The sequence below is a fragment of the Coregonus clupeaformis genome, chromosome 19 (assembly GCF_020615455.1).
Source record: "Coregonus clupeaformis isolate EN_2021a chromosome 19, ASM2061545v1, whole genome shotgun sequence".
In the NCBI taxonomy this organism is placed as follows: domain Eukaryota; kingdom Metazoa; phylum Chordata; class Actinopteri; order Salmoniformes; family Salmonidae; genus Coregonus; species Coregonus clupeaformis.
Window position 1 is genome coordinate 17757636 of NC_059210.1, and position 26051 is coordinate 17783686.

Consider the following 26051-nt stretch of genomic DNA (forward strand, 5'->3'; position numbering starts at 1 on the left):
GCTAGGCCACTCCTTGAGATGCTTCTTACGGAGCCACTCCTTAGTTGCCCTGGCTGTGTGTTTTGGGTCGTTGTCATGTTGGAAGACCCAGCCACGACCCATCTTCAATGCTCTTACTAAGGGAAGGAGGTTGTTGGCCAAGATCTCGCGATACATGGCCCCATCCATCCTCCCCTCAATACGGTGCAGTCGTCCTGTCCCCTTTGCAGAAAAGCATCCCCAAGGAATGATGTTTCCACCTCCATGCTTCACGGTTGGGATGGTGTTCTTGGGGTTGTACTCATCCTTCTTCTTCCTCCAAACACGGCGAGTGGAGTTTAGACCAAAAAGCTATTTTTGTGTCTCATCAGACCACATGAACTTCTCCCATTCCTCCTCTGGATCATCCAGATGGTCATTGGCAAACTTCAGACGGGCCTGGACATGTGCTGGCTTGAGCAGGGGGACCTTGCGTGCACTACAGGATTTTAATCCATGACGGCGTAGTGTGTTACTAATGGTTTTCTTTGAGACTGTGGTCCCAGCTCTCTTCAGGTCATTGACCAGGTCCTACCGTGTAGTTCTGGGCTGATCCCTCACCTTCCTCATGATCATTGATGCCCCACGAGGTGAGATCTGGCTCTTGCATGGCGCCCCAGACCGAGGGTGATTGACCATCATCTTGAACTTCTTCCATTTTCTAATAATTGCGCCAACAGTTGTTGCCTTCTCACCAAGCTGCTTGCCTATTGTCCTGTAGCCCATCCCAGCCTTGTGCAGGTCTACAATTTTATCCCTGATGTCCTTACACAGCTCTCTGGTCTTTGCCATTGTGGAGAGGTTGGAGTCTGTTTGATTGAGTGTATCTTTTATACAGGTAACGAGTTCAAACAGATGCAGTTAATACAGGTAATGAGTGGAGAACAGGAGGGCTTCTTAAAGAAAAACTAACAGGTCTGTGAGAGTCGGAATTCTTAGTGGTTGGTAGGTGATCAAATACTTATGTCATGCAATAAAATGCAAATTAATTACTTAAAAATCATACAATGTGATTTTCTGGATTTTTGTTTTAGATTCCATCTCTCACAGTTGAAATGTAACTATGATAAAAATTACAGACCTCTACATGCTTTGTAAGTAGGAAAACCTGCAAAATTGGCAGTGTATCAAATACTTGTTCTCCCCACTGTATATATGTGGATATAGATAGATATATATTATCTATCTATCTGTGTGGATATATGTATATACACAGTTAAAGTCGGAAGTTTACATTCACCTTAGCGAAATACATTTAAACTCAGTTTATCACAATTCTGAAGCTTCTAAAGCCATGAAATCATTTTCTGGAATTTTCCAAGCTGTTTAAAAGGCACAGTCAATTTAGTGCATGTAAACTTCTGACCCACTGGAATTGTGATACAGTGAATTATAAGTGAAATAATCTGTCTGCAAACAATTGTTGGAAATATTACTTGTGTCATGCACAAAGTAGATGTCCTAACCGACTTGCCAAAACTATAGTTTGTTAACAAGAAATTTGTGGAGTGGTTGAAAAATGAGTTTTAATTACTCCAACCTAAGTGTATGTAAACTTCCGACTTCAACTAATATATATATATATATATATATATATATATATATATATATATATATATATATATATATATATATATATACACACACATATACATACACACATACACACACACACACAGTGAGGGAAAAAAGTATTTGATCCCCTGCTGATTTTGTACGTTTGTCCACTGACAAAGAAATGATCAGTCTATAATTTTAACGGTAGGTTTATTTGAACAGTGAGACAGAATAACAACAAAAAAATCCTGAAAAACGCATGTCAAATGTTATAAATTGATTAGCATTTTAATGAGGGAAATAAGTATTTGACCCCCTCTCAATCAGAAAGATTTCTGGCTCCCAGGTGTCTTTTATACAGGTAACGAGCTGAGATTAGGAGCACACTCTTAAAGGGAGTGCTCCTAATCTCAGCTTGTTACCTGTATAAAAGACACCTGTCCACAGAAGCAATCAATCAATCAGATTCCAAACTCTCCACCATGGCCAAGACCAAAGAGCTCTCCAAGGATGTCAGGGACAAGATTGTAGACCTACACAAGGCTGGAATGGGCTACAAGACCATCGCCAAGCAGTTTGGTGAGAAGGTGACAACAGTTGGTGCGATTATTCGCAAATGGAAGAAACACAAATGAAATGTCAATCTCCCTCGGCCTGGGGCTCCATGCAAGATCTCACCCCGTGGAGTTGCAATGATCATGAGAACGGTGAGGAATCAGCTTAGAACTACACGGGAGGATCTTGTCAATGATCTCAAGGCAGCTGGGACCAAAGTCACCAAGAAAACAATTGGTACACACTACGCCGTGAAGGACTGAAATCCTGTAGTGCCCGCAAGGTCCCCCTGCTCAACAAAGCACATATACAGGCCCGTCTGAAGTTTGCCAATGAACATCTGAATGATTCAGAGGAGAACTGGGTGAAAGTGTTGTGGTCAGATGAGACCAAAATGGAGCTCTTTGGCATCAACTCAACTCGCCGTGTTTGGAGGAGGAGGAATGCTGCCTATGACCCCAAGAACACCATCCCCACCGTCAAACATGGAGGTGGAAACATTGTGCTTTGGGGGTGTTTTTTCTGCTAAGGGGACAGGACAACTTCACTGCATCAAAGGGTGACGGACGGGAGCCATGTACCGTCAAATCTTGGGTGAGAACCTCCTTCCCTCAGCCAGGGCATTGAAAATGGGTCGTGGATGGGTATTCCAGCATGACAATGACCCAAAACACACGGCCAAGGCAACAAAGGAGTGGCTCAAGAAGGAGCACATTAATGTCCTGGAGTGGCCTAGCCAGTCTCCAGACCTTAATCCCATAGAAAATCTGTGGAGGGAGCTGAAGGTTCGAGTTGCCAAACGTCAGCCTCAAAACCTTAATGACTTGGAGAAGATCTGCAAAGAAGAGTGGGACAAAATCCCTCCTGAGATGTGTGCAAACCTGGTGGCCAACTACAAGAAACATCTGACCTCTGTGATTGCCAACAAGGGTTTTGCCACCAAGTACTAAGTAATGTTTATAACATGCGTTTGTCTGGATTTTTTTGTTGTTATTCTGTCTCTCACTGTTCAAATAAACCTACCATTAAAATTATAGACTGATCATGTCTTTGTCAGTGGGCAAACGTACAAAATCAGCGGGGGATCAAATACTTTTTTCCCTCACTGTACATACATACAGTATTTCACAAAAGTGAGTATACCCCTCACATTTTTGTAAATATTTGAGTATATCTTTTCATGTGACAAAACTGAAGAAATGACACTTTGCTACAATGTAAAGTAGTGAGTGTACAGCTTGTATAACAGTGTAAATTTGCTGTCCCCTCAAAATAACACAACACACAGCCATTAATGTCTAAACCGCTGGCAACAAAAGTGAGTACACCCCTAAGTGAAAATGTCCAAATTGGGCCCAATTAGCCATTTTCCCTCCTCGGTGTCATGTGACTCGTTAGTGTTACAAGTGTGAATGGGGAGCAGGTGTATTAAATTTGGTGTCATCGCTCTCACACTCCCTCATACTGGTCACTGGAAGTTCAACATGGCACCTCATGGCAAAGAAGTCACTGAGGATCTGAAAAAAAGAATTATTGCTCTACATAAAGATGGCCTGGGCTATAAGAAGATTGCCAAGACCCTGAAACTGAGCTGCAGCACGGTGGCCAAGACCATACAGCGGTTTAACAGGACAAGATCCACTCAGAACAGGCCTCGCCATGGTCGACCAAAGAAGTTGAGTGCACGGGCTCAGCGTCATATCCAGTGGTTGTCTTTGGGAAATAGATGTATGAGTGCTGCCAGCATTGCTGCAGAGGTTGAAGGTGTGGGGGGGTCAGCCTGTTAGTGCTCAGACCAATTTGATGCAGTGTGCGGCGTATGGTCTGCATGGCTGTCGTCCCAGAAGGAAGCCTCTTCTAAAGATGATGCAAAAGAAAGCCTGCAAACAGTTTGCTGAAGACAAGCAGACTAAGGACAAGGATTACTGGAACCATGTCCTGTGGTCTGATGAGACCAATATAAACTTATTTGGTTCAGATGGTGTCAAGCGTGTGTGGCGGCAACCAGGTGAGGAGTACAAAGACAAGTGTGTCTTGCCTACAGTCAAGCATGGTGGTGGGAGTGTCATGTTCTGGGGCTGCATGAGTGCTGCCGGCACTGGGGAGCTACAGTTCATTGAGGGAGCCATGAATGCCAACGTACTGTGACATACTGAAGCAGAGCATGATCCCCTCCCTTCGGAGACTGAGCCGCAGGGCAGTATTCCAACATGATAACGACCCCAAACACACCTCAAAGACGACCACTGCCTTGCTAAAGAAGCTGAGGGTAAAGGTGATGGACTGGCCAAGCATGTCTCCAGACCTAAACCCTATTGAGTATCTGTGGGGCATCCTCAAACGGAAGGTGAAGGAGTGTAAGGTCTCTAACATCCACCAGCTCCGTGATGTCGTCATGGCGGAGTGGAAGAGGACTCCAGTGGCAACCTGTGAAGCTCTGGTGAACTCCATGCCCAAGAGGGTTAAGGCAGTGCTGGAAAATGATGGTGGCCACACAAAATATTGACACTTTGGGCCCAATTTGGACATTTTCACTAAGGGGTGTACTCACTTTTGTTGCCAGCGGTTTAGACATTAATGGCTGTGTGTTATGTTATTGAGGGGACAGCAAATGTACACTGTTATACAAGCTGTACACTCACTACTTTACATTGTAGCAAAGTGTCATTTCTTCAGTGTTGTCACATGAAAAGATATACTCAAATATTTACAAAAATGTGAGGGGTGTACTCACTTGTGAGATACTGTATATACATACATACACACACACATACATACATACATACATATACACAGTGCTATGAAAAAGTATTTGCCCCCTTTCTAATTTTCTCTACTTTTGCATATTTGTGATACTGAATGTTATCAGATCTTCAACCAAAACCTAATATTAGATAAAGGGAACATAAGTGAACAAATAACACAACAATTACATATTTATTTCATAAACAAAGTTATGCAACACCCAATTCCCCTGTGTGAAAAAGTAATTGCCCCCTTCCACTCAATAACTGGTTGTAAAAAGAAAATACACACACACACACATATTACTGCTCGACTAAAACAATCTCGGTCGACTAACAGCCTAACGACCAAACAATCGACCAGTCGACTAATTGGGGTAGGCCCTACAAATTAGATATATAGGCAAATACGAAATGAAGGAATAAAAAGAGTGACACATTAAACTAACAAAGCGGTGCACAACCCCCTCTGTTTGCCACACCCTATCACGTGTCTGTTTTGCTGTGTGTATCAGGTATACATGGCTTGGAAACCAGCTGAACCTGTACTGCTGGGAGGCCCTTTGGCAGTTACACCAGAGACACTCTAACCTCGTCCCCAGGCTAGCGTATATAAGCTAGAACATATAAGCCTGAAATAACAATGACTCAAATCTAGCCGATATGGGAGTGAAGTAGATTTTTTCTGTTACGTCGTCACTTGACCATCTATAGTATAAATTCTTTACCAAGACCCAGCAGAAATGAAATAACTAACCTAACTCAGCAATCTCCAATTCCACAACCCACACAGTTAACACTATGGAATTTTAGTTAATTGTTTGTCAAATGTTGGTTTGAATATTGGCTGTATGTTCATACAGTGGTACAATCGTAGAATGGTAGTCAGACCAGTCAGAACTACATTGACTCCTCCAGCCAACCCCAGAACTAGGGGATTGTCACAGTATTATTACCGTTAAAGAAGAGGTGAGTTTACCTTGGGCTTCTTGTAGAAGCCAGACAGGTACCAGCGCACAACCTGCTTTATTCTGCCATATGGACTCTCCTCCCTCGCAGCCCTAGGACCAGAGAGTGAGCGACAGAGAGAGGACATAGAAGAAAAAACAGAGAGAGAGAGGGAAAGGGAGAGATGGACAGAGAGCTTTGTTCAGTTTGAGTGTATCTACTAACTCATACAGTAGGTTGGTGTAGTGGTAGTGACATAGTAGCGATAAAGTAATGGCGGTAATAGTTGAGCTACAAGTGTACTACTGGTCTAGTATTGTAATACTCTGACAGAAGGTTGATATGGTAGTAGTAGTGCACTACTAATAATATTAATACTTTTAGTAGTACTACAGTACTCACTCTGACAGCAGATTAGCGTGGTAGTAGTAGTCCGACAGTTTGTCCAGGAAAGAGCGTGGCTCCAGGATGAAGGTGGGCAAGACCACTTTAGACAGGTCCATGCCAGGCCGCAGCTGCTTCAGCAGGGTCCAGATCAGACTCTTGTTCTCCTCAGACACCGTCTCCACCTGGGACGCCTCACCAGCCTGGGAGAAGGGGACACACAGAAGCAGGGACAGGGTCCGCTAGGGCATCATAATGTACTGTAATATGAACACCTTACATATATTTTGTAGATTAGGTTAATGACGGCTAAATCATTTACGGTTTGAAAATTAAAGTCTTGATTCATTCGAATAGACTCCTTTCAGTTGAGAAAAAAGTATTTTCCCTTCCTACGATAAATAGTCATCATCTCTCTTTTGTCTTTACCCTACAGTCCTGATAATCATGTAGCTGCCCGGTGGTCAAAGCCGGCCCCACGACACATTTAATGTGGCCCCTGATGTTCAGCAATACATTTGATACATTTCGAGTAAATCATCACTGGCTAGCTACAGGCTCTGTAACGTGCCTAACCCCTAATAACCTGTCAGTGTATGTTAGCCGTCTGTGAGCGATGTCGTGTTTCACCTCGGCCATCTCCTCCTGGCTCTGCTCGACGTAGACTGTGGCCTGCAGCCCCGGAGAGAGCTCGTCCGATTGATCCATGTCGCTCTCCTCCGTCAGCCGACCGCCGTTCTCATTGGCGCCGTTGTCCCAATCCTCCTGGGCCTCGTGCTCTGATTTCTCAGAGTAGCCGTCATTCTCCATCTGTTGGTTGGCCAACCTTAAAAGAGGAGAAACATACAGATTGGGTTTAGTTAGCAGGAGCACACATATTAATAAAGACTCATCAGTTTGTGCCTGTTACAGAGATTTGATGGTTTCAGATGAAACCCTGATGAAGGCAGCATTAGCTGTCAAAACATTGGTATTTATTAACTTTATTGCATCATGAGAATTTGCTGCTTCTTTTCAGATTTTAACATAGTGATCATTTTGTTAAGCATCTCTCATGTCCATCTGCTCATTGGTAAGCTATTTTTATTTCAGGGTTTGCATATTTCATTAATACAACTGTAGCAGAATTTGATTTAAACGGAATAACTTCCACAGGTGTATTATATTACCACAGTTTCGGTGGCGTAAAGGAAATTCTGCCTCAGAACCAAGTCAAGAAAGACGAATAAAGCTTAATTTTGCACCAGCTTCAGAAACAACAGCCTCAGCTCCCGTCACCTCCGTTTGTATAACAGTACAATTAATGGTCACTCGTAGCACACGCAAATTGGAAATATTACACCGAAGGCCATGCACTTGGGACGCGCTCTGCCACACATGGCCTTTCTTACCTTGTGAGCAAAAGGCAATTATCCACCAGGTTCCACTTAAGCACAACAACAAGCTATTTATAACACACAGACCATGGGCACAACACGCCCTTCCCCTCTTCTTCTCTCAATAAAAAGCCACATATGTCTGTTCTTTTCCCAAATCAGCAACTGAAGCGTAAGGATTTGTTTTCCTGTCTTCTCTGCCACGCCTGCTTCCTGGATGTGTGTCAGAATATGTGTGTTTACAAAAAGGAAGAGGCGAAGCAAGAGGTTTCACTCTCACCAAAATCTGTCCAAAATAAACCCAGCCTTATTTTGAACCTAAGCTTGTCGCCTTCCTTTTCTACCTTTGGGACATCGACTCCCATTGCCAGGGCGGAGACATGAGTATCTCGTCATTATATACATATCTCTGGTGTGTATCAGCGTGTATGTCTGCTACGCTGGTTGCTAAAATATTTCTTCCTGTGTCTCTGCCTCCTGTCACATGACCCACTTGGGCTATTGTGATTGGCTGAGAGGAGATGAGCGGGAATGGCCGGAGGGCGTTCATAGGGAGGGGCTAGAGAGTATGGTCTAAATGAAGGAATCAAGCAAACGCACACAAACATACACAATGACACTCAATTACTTAGCGAAATCAATGAAAATTTGGCAACTTACATATTTTGGCATGACAACTCAATTGAAACCCAATGAAATTGTGACCACTATTAAGGCACACCTTCTCAAATACGTCACTGCTCAGGTGCCATATTTAATGCCCCTACTTATCTTTGAATCAGCAGGTGTCCCCTCTCTTTGTTATAACCCCTGACAAAGTAATTAAAGTAGCTTTTTTCTCTCTCTCAGTTATGACAATGGTATTGTACTGTGAGCTGACTAAGGGATCGTATTCCCCCAATCTTAACTTCTCTTTGAGGTAAGAAAACTCTTTGAGGTGACAACTTCCCAAAATAGCCTATACATAACATGTAATTATATACTTCAATCCAACTTAGGCAATATCGCAACAAAATCACAGAAGATCTGTGTTGACTTTGAATTTACAATTACAATGATTTTACTGATGAAATCAGTCAATTGAAATAAATTCATTAGGCCCTAACATTCAATTCTCTGGCAACAGCTCTGGTGGACATTCCTGCAGTCAGCATGCCAATTGCATGCTCCCTCAAAACTTGAGACATCTGTGGCATTCTGTTGAGACAAAACTGCACATTTTAGAGTGGCCTTTTATTTTCCCCAGCACAAGGTGCACCCGTGTAATGATCATGCTGTTTAATCAGCTTCTTGATAAGCCACACCTGTCAGGTGGCTGGATTATCTTGGCAATGGAGAAATGCTCACTAACAGGGATGTAAACAAATTTGTGCACAACATTTTAGAGAAATAAGCTTTTTATTCATATGGAACATTTCTGGGATATTTTATTTCAGCTCATGAAACATGGGACCAACACTTTACATATTGCGTTTATATTTTTGTTCAGTATATAATGTGGCCACATATGCTTCTGGTAGGCCCAGCTATTCAGGAAAATGTAACAGGCGCTCTGCCTCCTCTCCAATCCGACCAGCTATTCCTCACACACCTAGAACCTAACGCTTCAATATAGCCTAAATACTGTATTTGTCATTTAACCTTTAAAATCTATTTATTACATGTTCTATGTGGCATAAACACAACCTGTCAATGTTTGAATCTGATTAGGCTACTTCAAAAGTCTCCTGTAGGCATGTGCACGTTCGTCCAAAATATAATTCCAGCATCTTCAAAATGGCTTGACATCAACCAGGTTTCCATCCAACCCTTTTATGCGTGTGAAGTACATGTCGGATAACAAATATCACGACATCATGGGAAAGTATGCAGTTTATTAGGCTACAGATGAAATAATGATGAATGTGTATGGTGATGAGCTTGATGCTCATTCTGGTGACATGATGATCGATGTTTGGCTGCTGTTTGACAAATAAAAATCTCCATAATAATTTCATAATGTAGGCTATACCCACACTGCATCTGCGAGCTGTCGGCTAAAGTGCATGTGCCAATACCAGAGTGGCACATTCGCCATACCTACACAATTTATTTTGTGCCAAAACCATCAGTAGGCATAGAGTTTAAATGCGATGGAACCCATTTAACTAGTATTTTTCATTTGGTACATGGGAATTTAAAAAAAATCGGCAAAGTCATTTTTATGTGCACCACGTATTTACTCAGACTTTTATCCGCAACAAGCCAATTTGTTGGAAACAACTCTGATGGGAAAAAGCGCATATTGTTTTTATGCAGATTTTTGAATATTTTAATGAAAATCTTGAGCAGATGGTCAGTTGGCCGGAACATAATTACAAAAAATGTGTAGACTGCAAGAAGCCCAAACAAATACAGTGCATTCGGAAAGTATTCAGACCCCTTGACTTTGTCCACATTTTCTTACGTTACAGCCTTATTCTAAAATGGATAAAATATTTGTTTTCCTCAATCTACACACAATACCCCATAATGACGAAGCGAAAAAGTTTAGAAATGTTTGCACATTTATAAAAAATTAAAAACAGATACCTTATTTACATAAGTATTCAGACCCTTTGCTATGAGACTCGAAATTGACCTCAGGTGCATCCTGTTTCCATTTATCATCCTTGAGATGTTTCTACAACTTGGAGTCCACCTGTGGTAAATTGATTGGAAAGGCACACACCTGTCTATATAAGTTCCCACAGTTGACGGTGCATGTCAGAGCAAAAACCAAGCCATGAGGTCGGAGGAATTGTCTGTAGAGCTCCGAGACAGGATTGTGTCGAGGCACAGATCTGGGGAAGGGTACAAAAAATATTCTGCAGCATTGAAGGTCCCCAAGAACACAGTGGCCTCCATCATTCTTAAATTGAAGTTTGGAACCACCAAGACTCTTCCTAGAGCTGGCCTCCCGGCCAAACTGTGCAATCGGGGGAGATGGGCCTTGATCATGGAGGTGACCAAGCTCCAGAATTCCTCTGTTGAGATGGGAGAACCTTCCAGAAGGACAACCATCTCTGCAGCTCTCCACCAATCAGGCCTTTATGGTAGAGTGGCCAGACGGAAGCCACTCCTCAGTAAAAGGCACATGGAAGGCCACTTGGAGTTTGCCAAAAGGCACCTAAAGACTCCCAGACCATCAGAAACAAGATTATCTGACCTGATGAAACTAAGATTGAACTCTTTGGCCTGAATGCCAAGAGTCACGTCTGGAGGAAACCTGGCACCATCCCTATGGTGAAGCATGGTGGTGGCAGCATCATACTGTGGGGATGTTTTTCAGCGACAAGGACTGGGAGACTAGTCAGGATTGAGGGAAATATGAACTGAGCAAAGTACAGTGAGATCCTTGATGAAAACCTACTCTAGAGCACTCAGGACCTGACTGGGGCGAAGTTTCACCTTCCAACAGGACAACGACCCTAAGCACACAGCCAAGACAACACAGGAGTGGCTTCGGGACAAGTCTCTGAATGTCCTTGAGTGGCCCAGCAAGAGCCCGGACTTGAACCCGATCGAACATCTCTGGAAAGACCTGAAAATAGCTGTGCAGCGACGCTCCCCATCCAACTTGACAGAGCTTGATAGGATCTGCAGAGAAGAATGGTAGAAACTCCCCAAATACAGGTGTGCCAAGCTTGTAGCGTCATACCCAAGAAGACTTGAGGCTGTAATCTCTGCCAAAGGTGCTTCAACAAAGTACCGTATTGGTCCGAATATAAGACGACCCTGATTATAAGACGACCCCCCGTTTTTCAACACAAACATTTAGAAAAACAGATTTGCAGACTAGATTTGCCGAACAAAGAACTTCATTTTATTTTAAAATAACAATATTAAAAACACAGTGAATTAAACACAAAGGCAAACTATGTACAGTATGATTCAAAATTAATATCAAGCAATAATAAAGCAACATTTTTAAATAACAGAGAAAATACAGGCCACACATTTAACTAAACTTAACAAAAAATTCGCCAAACTTCTCCTCCGATGTCTCTCTATCCCTCACACACGTCCTCTGCCCCGCTGTGTTCGCTCTCGCTGTCATCGCTCCCCAGCTGCTCCGCTTCCACCGGCTCCTCCCAAAGCACGTCGTCCTCGCTGCCGTCCAATGCATTTGAGATGCAACATTTTTTAAAGCCATCGATGATGCTCTGTGAGGGAATAGCATCCCATGCATGCAGGATCCATTCACACAGTAGACGGACTGACGGCTTCTGTATTTTCCCGGTCGGTGTGAGTGCGTGGTTGCCAGACAGGAGCCACTCTGTGTATTTTTTTCGCAGGTTATCCTTGAAAGGCTTGTTCACAACTACGTCCAACACCTGTAGCTGGCTTGTCATTCCCCCTGGTATGATCACAAGATCCCCGTTCATTGCTCGCACCTGACTTTTCACGGGCTCAGTCAGATGTCCAGCGGAACGCATCCAGAACGAGCATGTTCCTCCTCTTCCTCAGTCCCCCGTAGCGTGCGCCCCACACAACCTTTAGCCAGTCCACTACAAGCCCCGACTCCATCCAGCCCTTCTCCTGGGCGCGCACAATAATGCCAGCTGGCATTGGGTCCTTTGGCACAGTCTCACGCTTAAGAATGACATACGGGGGAGTTTGCTGCCACCAGCGAGACATGTCAACATGACAGTGACGCGGCTCTTCTCGTTGCCCGTTGATTTCACCAACACAGACTTTTCTCCCTTTCTATTGACAGTCACCCGATGTTGGCATGTCGAAATAAACGGGTGTCTGATCAGCATTGCCGATCTGATCCAGCGGGTAGGAGTGCTTCTTCCTCAGGTTGATAACAAAGCGCTGAAACGAAAGCAGCTTCTCTCCGAAGTCTGACGGCAGGCGTTGGGCCAAACTCGTTCTCCGTCTAAGTGACAGTCCATTACGCCGCATCATCCTACGACACCAGCCGAGGCTGGCTTTCAAATCCAGTGATGTTGAGCTCTCTGGCGATTTCCAGGGCCTTAACCTGGATGACAGCTCTGGTAATGGGCATTCCCTCACTTCTTTTTTCCCTGACATATTCAAAAACCCTCCGGTCAACCTCAATGAAACGACCACTTTGAGGACCACGGAAGGATTTTCGCTGACTGTTAGCATCTTTTTAGACGTTGTTTTTCTGCTCGCCATCTTCTTACATTACACTCAGTGACCCCGAATGTCTTGGCAGCTTGGCAGTTGTTAGATGACTCTGCCTTATTGACAACCATTATTTTGAAATTGGCATCATAGCTCCTCCGCTGTTGTTTATTGACCTGGCCCACTTTTGAGCCACTTGTCTCTAAATGGTCAGCCTGTCTTTCCATCTTTAAACACCGGTAACGGGCTGGTTGTTAAGGACGCCTCTTCCCTCCGTCCGGAACGAATTTTTGGCGCCATCTGTGCCCGCGAATGTGTATTGACATTTAAAGGGAGCGCCGAAGAAGAGAAACTGCGCTCTGAATACTAGACCCCGAATATAAGACGACCCGACTTTTTTGGACCTATTTCGAGGGGAAAAAAGGCCGTCTTATATTCGGACCAATACGGTACTGCGTAAAGGGTCTGAATACTTATGTAAATGTGATATGTTTTTTTACTTTTAATACATTTGCAAACATTTCTAAAAACTTGTTTTGGCTTTGTCATTATGGGGTATTGTGTGTAGATTGGTGAGGATTTTTATTTTATTTAATCCATTTTAGAATAAGCCCCCCACCCCCATGGTCCACCACCCAAAGATCATCCAGCCAACGGCAAGCCAGTGGTCAAAAACGGGTCATTGATGAAAGAAGACAAAGGAGGCTGACAAGAACAGACAGGCTACAGTTAGTCAACTGACAGTCCAGTACAACATTGATGCCTAAAGACCCATAAAAGAATGCACAACTCATCGTACCTTGACATGAATGGGGTATGGCAGCCGATAACCTTACAGAGTTCCACTTTCAGCAGAAAACAAGAAACTACGGTTGCAGTGGGCTAATGAACGAAAACACTGGAGAATTGGAAGATGTTCTTGAGTGGCTGAGTTACAGTTTTGACTTAAATCTGCTTGAAAGTCTATGGCAAGACTTTAAAATGTTTGTCTAGCAACCAATTTGACAGAGCTTGAATTTGGAAAATAATAAATGGGCAAATATTGTACAATCCAGGTGTGCAAAACTCTTAGAAACGTACCCAGAAAGACCCATAGCTGGAATCACTGCCAATGGTGATTCTAACATGTATTGACTCAGGAGTGTGAATATGTATGCAAATGAGAGAGTTCTACATTCTACATTTAATTTAATACATTAGCAAACATTTCAAAAAATCCATTAATCCATTTTGAATTCAGGCAAGAGGTATGAATACTTTGTGAAGGCACTGTATGTATGTAAAGAACACTGTTGTGACACTGACTTATTTGGTGGTATTCTACAAGTGTTCAGTTGTCATTGTCCATAAAATTTTTCTCAAACAGTCACTTTTACCTTGTAGTTTTTATTGTGAAGTATGTGGATTTTTCGTGAATTATATGGTCTGTTTTTTATCTTGCAGAAAGTAGTCAAAAGTCATCCATTGTTCTGTTACTCCGGCAGTGTTGATGCTGATGGGAGAAAAAAAAATAAAAAATTCACTGAAATGTATTGAAATCACTTTTCACTGAAATGTATTGAAATCACTTATTAGCGCAAGTGTCAATGGCCTTTCCTATGGCGTCATTTCCGTCTCACAATTCAAAGAAGCAGGGGGTTATGTCGAGAACGCGGAGGATAATGTTGAGGGAGCGGAGAGTTGAGAGAAAATGTAGGCGTACAGGATCATGTTGAGTTTAGATAAATGTGGGGTGCACAAGATCATGTTGAGGAGCTGAGATAGTTGAGAGCTCAGTGAAAAATGTTGCATGCTCAGAAAGTGGAATTGAGAGCAAGAAATTAAGTGTCAGGCACGCATCTCCCTGCCATGGTATACTTGCCTGCGCTCTCTCGAAATTCACCTGAGCTTGCGCAATATGATCTCCATGTGCTCGCAAATCTACAATGACGTTACTCAAATGTGACTAGCAGCCGTATTAACCAAACATAGCTTTGCTTTTTGTTACAATGCATTTGATTGGATAGCTAAATGGAAGGCGGGACCCATACAACATGTTTACATCCCCAGGTTGGTACCTAGCCAGTAGCCACATTGCAACATGGCGGACTCCCACAGCAAGGCGCTTCTTCTCAAGTAAGAAAGCTAATTCAGATTAATGCTATTTCAACGTGTTTTTGATTATCTCATTTATTTAAAGATTTGCCAGTGGATATCTGTAACGTTAGACTCAGGAATTCCAGTTTAGCTATAAACCTTTTTCTGATGTGATGTCATTCCTTCAGATTTCATCACTCAATTGCTTGCCTACGGTGCAGCAAGAAGAACTGCACCTCCCTATCTTCAGGCTATGCTCAAACTCTACACCCCAACCCGAACACTCCGTTCTGCCACCTCTGGTCTCTTGGCCCTCCCACCTTTACGGGAGGGCAGCTCCCGCTCAGCCCAGTCCAAGCTCTTCTCTGTCCTGGCACCCAAATGGTGGAACCAGCTTCCCCCTGAGTCCCTTGCCCATCTTCTGAAAGCACCTCAAACGCTAACTCTTCAAAGAGGGTCTTAAATAATCCCCCTCCTCACCTCGAAAGCCCCCCCACCCCACCCCTTCTAGTTCGGACTTTACTGACAGCTACTTTGAGGAAAAGTGTACTTACTATGCCTGTGATATGGGGTTGTCCCACCAAGCTATCTTAAGATGAATGCACTAACTAAGTCGTTATGGATAAGAGCGTCTGCTAAATGACTAAAATGTAAATGTAATTATATAGAGTGCATTTGGAAAGTATTCAGACCCCTTACAGCATTATTCTAAAATGGACTAAAATATTTGTTTTCCCTCAATCTACACACAATACACCATAATGACAAATAAACAGGTTTTTAGAAATGTGTGCAAATTTATAAAAAATAAAAATATCACATTTACATAAGTATTCAGACCCTTTACTCAGTACTTTGTTGAAGCACCTTTGGCAGCGATTACAGCCTTGAGTCTTCTTGGGTATGACACTACAAGCTTGGTACAGTTTCTCCCATTCTTCTCTTCATATCCTCTCAAGCTCTGTCAGATTGGATGGGGAGCGTCGCTGCACAGCTATTTTCAGGTGTCTCCAGAGATGTTCGATTGGCTTCAAGTCCGGGCTCTGGCTGGGCCACTCAAGGACATTCAGAGACATGACCCGAAGCAACTCCTGCGTTGTCTTGGCTGTGTGCTTAGGGTCGTTGTCCTGTTTGAAGGTGAACCTTCGCCCCAGTCTGAGGTCTTGAGCACTCTGGAACAGGTTTTCATCAAGGATCTCTCTGTACTTTGCTCCATTCATCTTTCCCTCGATCCTGACTAGTCTCCCAGTCCCTGCCGCTGAAAAACATCCCCACAGCATGATGTTGCCACCAGCATGCTTCACCGTAGGGATGGTGCTAGGTTTCCTCCAGACGTGACGCTTTGCATTCAGGCCAAAGAGTTCAATCTTAGTTTAATCAGACCAGAGAATCTTGTTTCTCATGGTCTGAGAGTCTTTAGGTGCCTTTTGGCAAACTCAAAGCAGGCTGTCATGTGCCTTTTACTGAGGAGTGGCTTCAGTCTGGCCACTCTAACATAAAGACCTGATTGGTGAAGTGCTGCAGAGATGGTTGTCCTTCTGGAAGGTTCTCCCATCTCCACAGAGGAACTCTGCAGCTCTGTCAGAGTGACCATTGGGTTCTTGGTCACCTCCCTGATCAAGGCCCTTCTCCCCAGATTGCTCAGTTTGGCCGGGCGGCCAGCTCTAGGAAGTGTCTTGGTGGTTCCAAACTTCTTCCATTTAAGAATGATGGCCACTGTGTTCTTGGGGACCTTCAATGCTGCAGACATGTTTTGGTACCCTTACCCAGATCTGTACCTTGACACAATCCTGTCTCGGAGCTCTACGGACAATTCCTTCGACCTCATGGCTTGGTTTTTGCTCTGACATGCACTGTCAACTGTGGGACCTCATATAGACAGGTATGTGCCTTTCCAATCAATTTACCACAGGTGGACTCCAATCAAGTTGTAGAAACATCAAGGATGATCAATGGTAACAGGATGCACCTGAGCTCAATTTCAAGTATCATAGCAAAGGGTCTGAATACTTATGTAAAACTTATTTTCAATACATTTGCACACATTTCTAAAAACCAGTTTTTTATTTGTCATTATGGGGTATTGTGTGTAGATGAGGGAAACAATTAAATGTAATCAATTTTAGAACATGGTTGTAACTTTTTTTTTTTTATTGTAAAAAGTGAAGGGGTCTGAATACTTTCCGAATGCACTGTAGCTAATGTCTCCCATAACTACTAATGTCACACATTGCATTCATCCTAGCTACTATACTATCAACTGGCTTGCTATATTAGGCAGCTCTAGATACGAGGGGAAAAATAATATATTTATATTATTTATAAAGATGATAAAAATGCAATTAGGTAGCTAGCTAGCTAGGTTGAAACTGCTGGGGAAGAGGTAGCTAGATAGCTAGTTAACTCCCACCATCAGCTGAGTTCGTCAATGTAGTTAATGATAGGTTTCTAGAAATAAACTATATATTTGCTAGTTATATTTTATAGACTTAAGCATATAACACCAAGACAGATGTATAACCTTCGGGACCTCCCGAGCACCATGTTCTTGAGATTTATTCTGGAGTTTATTCAGGAAGATGCAACATGTTAGATAAAAATACAGGTAACTGCCAAAACAATGGAATCACTTGAGTAAATGAGGGATACAAAGTATATTGAAAGCAGTAGCTTCTACACAGGTGTGGATCCTGAGTTAATTAAGAAATTAACATCCCATCATGCTTAGGGTTATGTATAAAAATGCTGAGCAGGACATTATTTTGGCTACCATGGCTACGCCCCCATAGGATGACAATGCCCCCATCCATAGGGCACGAGTGCTTGAATGGTTTGATGAGCATGAAAACGATGTAAACCATATGCCGTGGCAGTCTCAGTCACCAGATCTCAACCAAATTGAAAACTTATGGGAGATTCTGGAGCGGCGCCTGAGACAGCATTTTCCACCACCATCAACAAAACACCAAGGTGCATTGAAGCTGTTCTGGATTGTGGTGGCCCAATGCCTTATTAAGACACTTTATGTTGGTGTTTCTTTTATTTTTGAAATTACAGAATTCATGCAGAATTGTCATCTAATTGTTACTTCGGGAGCTCGTTCTATAATACAGATATCCCAGGTAGTTGCAAAAATCTGGTATCTTTCCCCAAATTCCCTGGTTTTCCAGAAAACACAGTTGGAAGATTCATGGAATCAGGAGAGAATAAGCAGGAAAAATGAAATCCTCCAACAAGGATTTCTGGAAAACATGGGGATTTGGGAAAAGTTACCAGATTTTTTACGCTGCTGAACTCACTGTTTATTATCTATGCACAGCCACTTTACCCCTACCTACATGTACATATGACCTCAATTACCTCGACTAACCCGATTTTATTTGATCTTTCAGCTCCTCAACATGATCTTCTGCGCCCTCAATAAAAAAAAAAATCTGAACTCTCCATGCGTGCTCATCATTATCCTACGCGTTCGACATGCCCCCCTGCTCCTTTCAATTGTGAGACGGAAATGACGCTACTCTTTCCAAACCAAGTTTTCATAGTATTGATTCTAACGCAATGTAATTGCATATTCATTTTTCAAGTTTCATCAGGACAAGGGAAAATACTTCTAACTAGTGTAATGTCTGCCATTCTGTATGAACAAACGTTTCCTACCAAGCCCTTTGCACTGATGTTCCTGGAGAAACTCTTGCTTGGTTGGTAGTGGGACAGGACGGATGAGTCTGAGTCTTTGGGGGTTGTTGGCACTGTGTGGGAAAACAAAACAAATTGTTACTTCAATAATACACGGTACAATGCAATGTCATATTTCCGTATACACTCCATTGTATCCTGTGCATATGCCAAATAAACTTTGATTTGATAACATAATATTGATGGAATGAGTAAATTATAGTGAGAACGTACGCAACATTTATGAATTTAACCATCAATGAATTGATGGTTGGTAACATGCTGGCCATGGTCTCACCTGAGAGAGACAGGGCTCTACGCTGACCTTTTGTACAAGGAGCACGTGTTATGCTTTGTGATTACTTAATCATGAAGCATAACAGAAAATGCATACAGCATTACTTACCTCTCTTTCAGTGTTTGCACAACCACAACTTGTACTGCCTCAGGTTCCGTTGACATCAGACTGTCTCCACCAGTATCTCCCTGAGAAATACATGTTTGTTTTATGTTACTGTATAGAATCTTATAGCTTATAGGTTTTTGGGGTGGTCCTGTGCCAAAAATGCTGTCGACCACATAGCTAGCTAGCATTACCATCTACAAACGAAACGCACTATCATGTCAACAATCTACATATGTAGCTTTAGCTAGCTAATGTTAGCTAGTCTAAATAAAGGGATTGGGCATCTTGTGGGGTTTATGCAGTGTAGCTACATGATGCTATCGTTAGATTCCTGACTATAAAACAGTCAGAATACAGAAGATGTTAGCTAGCTAGTTAAGTAAACGTGTTAGCTAGCTTGAGCATTGAACATACTAAGGTTAGCTACTAATGTAGCTAGCAGGCAAAAAACGCAACCAAGACTTACCAGTCCATGAGAACAGTGGCTATTACGGTGTCCCTCTTCCACCTTTCAAAAATAGTTTCTGGATTGGTCATGAGCAGTCTTTCTCTCTTCTTTTTCTCTTTTGGGGTCAGATTGATTCAGATCCAAGAACATAGAATTATGATTGTTGGCATCGTCTGCTCTGTTTTTGTTTCTGGAGTCTGTAACCTTAGGTTGTAAGTAACTTTCACTTCCTCTCCAGCTTAGCGCAAAGACGCACCTAGCCCAGTAGGCCAGCCCAAGGTGGCTCAAATTCAAATTACTACACAAGAAGTGGGGCGGCATAGGGTCACCCACGACCTGCAGATTCCTGCTTTAATCTATTCCTCTCTTGTGCAATGTCTTATGAGTCATACATTGGACCTACTTAAATATCATGTTGAATTGTATTTCATGTTGAATTGTATTTCAAATGAATACATGCATACACATGTTGTTTATGTTATGATCTGTCTGAAAAACATCCCCAAAGCATGATGCTGCCACCACCATGCTTCACTGTGGGGATGGTGTTCTCGGGGTGATGACAGGTGTTGGTTTTGCGCCAGACATAGCGTTTTCCTTGATGGCCAAAAAGCTCAATTTTAGACTCATCTGACCAGAGTACCTTCTTCCATATGTTTGGGGAGTCTCCCACATGCCTTTTGGCGAAACGTGTTTGCTTATTTTTTTCTTTAAGCAATGGCTTTTTTCTGGCCACTCTTCCGTAAAGCCCAGCTCTGTGGAGTGTTCGGCTTAAAGTGGTCCTATAGACAGATACTCCAATCTCCGCTGTGGAGCTTTGCAGCTCCTTCAGGGTTATCTTTGGTCTCTTTGTTGCCTCTGATTAATGACCTCCTTGACTGAGATCATGTGACAGATCATGTGACACTTAGATTGCACACAGGTGGACTTTATTTAACTAATTATGTGACTTCTGAAGGTAATTGGTTGCACCAGATCTTATTTAGGGGCTTCATAGCAAAGGGGGTGAATACATATTCACGTACCACTTTTCCTTTTTTTATTTTTTTTAAATCTTTTGAAACAAGTTATTTTTTTCATTTCACTTCAACAATTTGGACTATTTTGTGTATGTCCATTACATGAAATCCAAATAAAAATATATTTAAATTACAGGGTGTGTCACGCCCTGGCTCTGGGGACTCTTTAATGTTGAGCCAGGGTGTTAGTTTCTATGTTGGCCGGGGTGGTTCTCAATCAGAGGCAACGTGAATCAGCTGTTGCTTGTTGTCTCTGATTGGGAACCATACTTAGGTAGTCGTTTGGCATTTGTGTGGTGTGGTATCTTGTTCCGTGTAGGTTTGTGTTGGTGAACCTGTGGACTTCACGTATCGTTTGTTGTTTTTGTTCGTGTGTTGTACATCTAATAAATCATGTACGCTTATCACGCTGCGCCTTGGCCCGTTTCATCTAATGACGATCGTGACAGGGTGTAATGCAACAAAATAGGAAAAACGCCAAGGGGGATGAATACTTTTGCAAGGCACTGTATAATACCATTTTTGGATTGTGTAAAACAACAGTAATTGTGTGTTAGCGGGGATGCAGGGTTGTGTTTTAAACAAAACAACTAAAAGTGTGCTTGCTCTAGTTCCCCAAAGTCACGGCTAGGAGAGCTAAAAAAAAAAGAACCTTATAGTCAAAGTCTTCTTTAAATCATAGTGCATTGAAATTACTTAGGAACTGTGCACACTTTGGAGAGGTGTGTGGCCTCTTGTTACTCCTCTCACCCTTGTAATTTGATTGTTTTATGTTGCACCAACACCACATTTCCAGAAATAATCTTATCATGTTACTGAATGTATCCAGAGTATTTTCAGATTTCGTTACATACAAATGCAGCGAAATGTACAGTAAATGTAAAATGCACATAAAATCAACAGTGTAATGTTTGGATTCAACAACTTGTGTCCTCACCTTTGGTCTAATACTTTTCCCATAATCTCCAAGCTGTTGCCTTTCAATTGCTATCCTTGGTTATTCATATGCTTTTCATATTTCTTCTGTAAGAAACATTTCAATTTAGCCCTATCCATATAGGCCAAATGGAAAATGGTAGGAGATGTACAGTCGTGGTCAAAAGTTTTGAGAATGACACAAATATTAATTTTCCAAGTCTGCTGCCTCAGTTTTAATGATGGCAATTTGCATATAATCCAGAATGTTATGAAGAGTGATCAGATGAATTGCAAAGTCCCTCTTTGCCATGAAAATGAACTTAATCCCAAAAAAACATTGCCACTGCATTTCAGCCCTGCCACAAGAGGACCAGCTGACATCATGTCAGTGATTCTCTTGTTAACACAGGTGAGAGTGTTGACGAGGACAAGGCTGGAGATCACTCTGTCATGCTGATTGAGTTAGAATAACAGACTGGAAGCTTTAAAAGGAGGGTGGTGCTTGAAATCATTGTTCTTCCTCTGTTAACCATGGTTACCTGCAAGGAAACACGTGCCGTCATCATTGCTTTGCACAAAAAGAGCTTCACAGGCAAAGATATTGCTGCTAGTAAGATTGCACCTAAATCAACCATTTATCGGATCATGAAGAACTTCAAGGAGAGAGGTTCAATTGTTGTGAAGAAGGCATCAGGGCGCCCAAGAAAGTCCAGCAAGTGCCAGGATGTCTCCTAAAGTTGATTCAGCTGCGGGATCAGGGCACCACCAGTGCAGAGCTTGCTCAGGAATGGCAGCAGGCAGGTGTGAGTGCATCTGCACGCACAGTGAGGCGAAGACTTTTGGAGGATGGCCTGGTGTCAAGAAGGGCAGCGAGGAAGCCACTTCTCTCCAGGAAAAAAATAAATAATCAGGGACAGACTGATATTCTGCAAAAGGTACAGGGATTGGACTGCTGAGGACTGAGGTAAAGTCATTTTCTCTGATGAATCCCCTTTCCGATTGTTCGGGGCATCCGGAAAAAAGCTTGTACAGAGAAGACAAGGTGAGCGCTACCATCAATCCTGTGTCATGCCAACAGTAAAGCATCCTGAGACCATTCATGTGTGGTGTTGCTCACTCACAATTATGCCTAAGAACACAGCCATGAATACAGAATGGTACCAACACATCCTTTGAGAGCAACTTCTCTCAACCATCCAAGAACAGTTTGGTGACGACCAATGCCTTTTCCAGCATGATGGAGCACCTTGCCATTAGGCAAAAGTGATAACTAAGTGGCTCGGGGAACAAAACATCAACATTTTGGGTCCATGGCCAGGATACTCCCCAGACCTTAATCCCATTGAGAACTTGTGGTCGATCCTCAAGAGGCGGGTGGACAAACAAAAACCCACAGATTCTGACAAACTCCATGCATTGATTATGCAAGAATGGGCTGCCATCAGTCAGGATGTGGCCCAGAAGTTAATTGACAGCATGCCAGGGCAGATTGCAGAGGTCTTGAAAAAGAAGGGTCAACACTGCAAATATTGACTCTTTGCACACTTATGGAATGCTTGTAATTATACTTCAGTATACCATAGTAACATCTGACAAAAATATCTAAAAACACTGAAGCAGCAAACTTTGTGAAGACCAATACCTTTGACCACGACTGTACACAACAAGTTCACAGGAATCACTAGATGAAAGTGGACAGCCAGTTCCCAAAGATTGTGTCATTGACTGTGAATGCAAATGTGACAAGACCGTCATTGAAAATATTCACAACAATAAAGATTTGGGCATAAAAATCAATTAGGGATATAATGACTTTACCATTGAAATTGAGGACATAGACAAAATTCCTGGAGACACAATGGCAGAGACTTGCAAATCAGTGGTCGAACTATAAAAGCAATAAAAATCACTAACTTCCCCCACTATGCTAAGACCATCTCAGGTCTCATTAGGAGACGGAATGATCCAAACAAAGGCTTGGGCACAGAGCCAGTTCATTTCATTGTTGGCAATTTCCTTACAGAGCTGTTGCCTGACAATATATACAGTATACAGTGCCACTGTATCAGAAGCTTGAAACTAACTTAAAGATCTTTATGTTGACAGAAGCTATGGTTTTTTATGATAATTTAAGCCGTAATGCAACCAATTATTTAAAAAAAGAAATGTTCATAGATGCTTTGGCATGTAATCAAAGGGAATCATAATGAAGTGTCAGATTATGTTAAAGGCAGTGCAGTTAAAAATGATAATGCCCTTTTTGTTTAAGAGCTGTTTGAAAAAAATGTCAGCCTTTTCAGGTGGGATGGAACCTTTGGCCCACATCATGACGCCACAATGTGATCTGATTATAATAGACCAATGACTGTTCATATGGGTAAGGGGGTGGGCTCTAGACCATCCTATCAGCCAATCAGGGCTGTGTATGTAAATATCTTCAAACGTGTTTCCTAACGCCCACACAATCAGACTGAGCATTTTAAGGGCCAAAAGGAGGCTCAGAGAAATACATTATACAAAATATATTTTGGAGTTGTTTTCATTAAATAAACAGTGATTTATTACACTTGTGTAATTACACAGTGATGATCTAAAATAAATTACTAAGACAGCATGGGGGCACTAAGAATCCTTAGGATGCTATTGAACAACAGCAGTTTCTATCCTCAGAGGTGATCAGAAACTCAGAGATGCTCTTTTTCAACATCCTTATGATGCCAACTTGCAACACCTTGGAAGACTATACTGATAATCACCCAATGATCAGAGGGGGGTCCTGGAACGGGCAAATCCCAGAAACTTTGGTCATTGAGCAAGGACCATCCACCCGATCCTGCAGTCACAATTACTTTTCTCTCTAAGGATTCCCCACATAAGAATCAGAAAGCCACTGACATGTAGTAGTGTTGTGGCATGCGTATCAAGTGTACATTTCAGTAAATACTGTGCAAAACATGGGGCTAACATGTTAAAAGCAATTAATAAGCAACTCTATAGGCTGATACACTATGTTGATCCTATATCATATAATTATGTTCATGCCAAAATCACATAAAACAGCTGGGTTGAAATAAATAAAGCAGATGTTGACTGCGCCACCAGTAGTGTTTTCACGATACCATCATTTTGACTGATACCGATACCAGGTTTAGTATCACGATACTCGATACCAAAACGATTTAAAAAAAAACGTATTAGCCAAAGACACACAATGGCACTTGATCCAGACAGATAAACTCAGTGCTCTGTTCAATCGTTGGGCATCTTTTGAGTTCAATATAATTACATTTAAATGCACATTTTTTAGAGACAGCCATGTATGCAGTAATGAATCAATTATACAATCAATTTGACTTTGTTTTTACCAATCTAACTACAAAACATAATGGTAATTACTTATTTGAATGGTACATCTCTATTAATAAACTGCGTAAATCAAGATGCAGCATAGGTCTATTCACAATACAGGTGAATGCATATAAGTCAATAGGAGTGTGTGCATGCATTGAGTTATTGAGTTTGTTTTAGCTGATTTCATGGGGATACAGATGAAACAATCCCTTCCATTTAGGACTTATTGTATTGGCAACTGCTAGGAGAACATATTACACTAAACAAAAATATAAACGCAACATGTAAAGTGTTGCTCCCATGTTTCATGACCTGAAATAAAATATCCAAGAAATGTTCCATACACACAAAAAGCTTCTCTCTCAAATGTTGTGCATAAATTTGTTTACATCCCTGTTAGTGCGCATTTCTCCTTTGCCAAAATAATATCAAGAAGCTGATTAAACGGCATGATTATTACACAGGTGCACCTTTTGCTGGGGACAATAAAAGGCCACTTGTGCAGTTTTGTCACACAACACAATGCCACAGATTTTTGAGGGAGCGTACAAATGGCATTCTGACTGCAGGAATGTCCACCAGAGCTGTTGCCAGCAAATTGAATGTTAATTTCTTTACCATAAACCGCCTCAAACGTAGTTTCAGAGAATATGGCAGTACATCCAACCAGCCTCACAACAGCAGACCCCGTGTAACCACGCAAGCCCAGGATCTCCACATTCGTCTCTATACTGATGTTTTGCCAGTTTAATTGCCTTGCGGAGTGAGTAGCTACACTGTTTGTATTCTGCCATATTCCCAGTCACCTTGCCATGGTTAAATGCGGTGGTTTGCGCTTTCAGTTCTGCGCGAATGCTGCCATCTATCCACGGTTTCTGGTTAGGGTAGGTTTTAATAGTCACAGTTGGCACAACATCACCTATACACTTCCTGATAAACTCAGTCAACGTTTCAGTTTATTCTTCTAAATTATTTTCGCGAGCTACCCGGAACATATCCCAGTCCACGTGATCAAAACAATCTTGAAGCGTGGATTCCGATTGGTCAGACCAGCGTTGAATAAGCCTTATCACGGGTACTTCCTGTTTGAGTTTCTGCCTATATGAAGGGAGGAGCAAAATGGAGTCGTGGTCAGATTTGCCTAAAGGAGGGCGGGGGAGGGCCTTATAACCATCCCGGAAGTTCGAATAGCAATGGTCGAGGATTTTAGCTGCCCGAGTACAACAGTCGATATGTTGATAGAACTTCGGCAGCCTAGTCCTCAAATTTGCTTTGTTAAATTCCCCGGCTACAATAAATGCAGCCTCAGGATATGTGGTTTCCAGTTTGCATAAAGTCCAGTGAAGTTCTTTGAAGGCCGTCGTGGTATCAGCTTGAGGGGGGGGATATACACGGCCATGACTATAACCGAGGAAAATTCTCTTGGGAGATAATACGTTCGGCATTTGATTGTGAGGT

At 42.3% G+C, this 26051-nt stretch overlaps 1 protein-coding gene across 1 annotated transcript in view; it reads right to left on the reverse strand.

The window, feature by feature from the left end:
* The window catches only part of osbpl5 (oxysterol binding protein-like 5), a 145689-nt gene that overhangs the window by 30495 nt on the left and 89143 nt on the right, over positions 1–26051 (reverse strand). Inside the window, exons 10-12 of the mRNA XM_041837625.2 lie at positions 6837–7032; positions 6225–6409; positions 5854–5935 (exon numbers count right to left, since the gene is read on the reverse strand). Of these exons, the coding sequence (XP_041693559.1) occupies positions 5854–5935; positions 6225–6409; positions 6837–7032 (463 nt within the window). The remainder of the gene's footprint in view (positions 1–5853; positions 5936–6224; positions 6410–6836; positions 7033–26051) is intronic.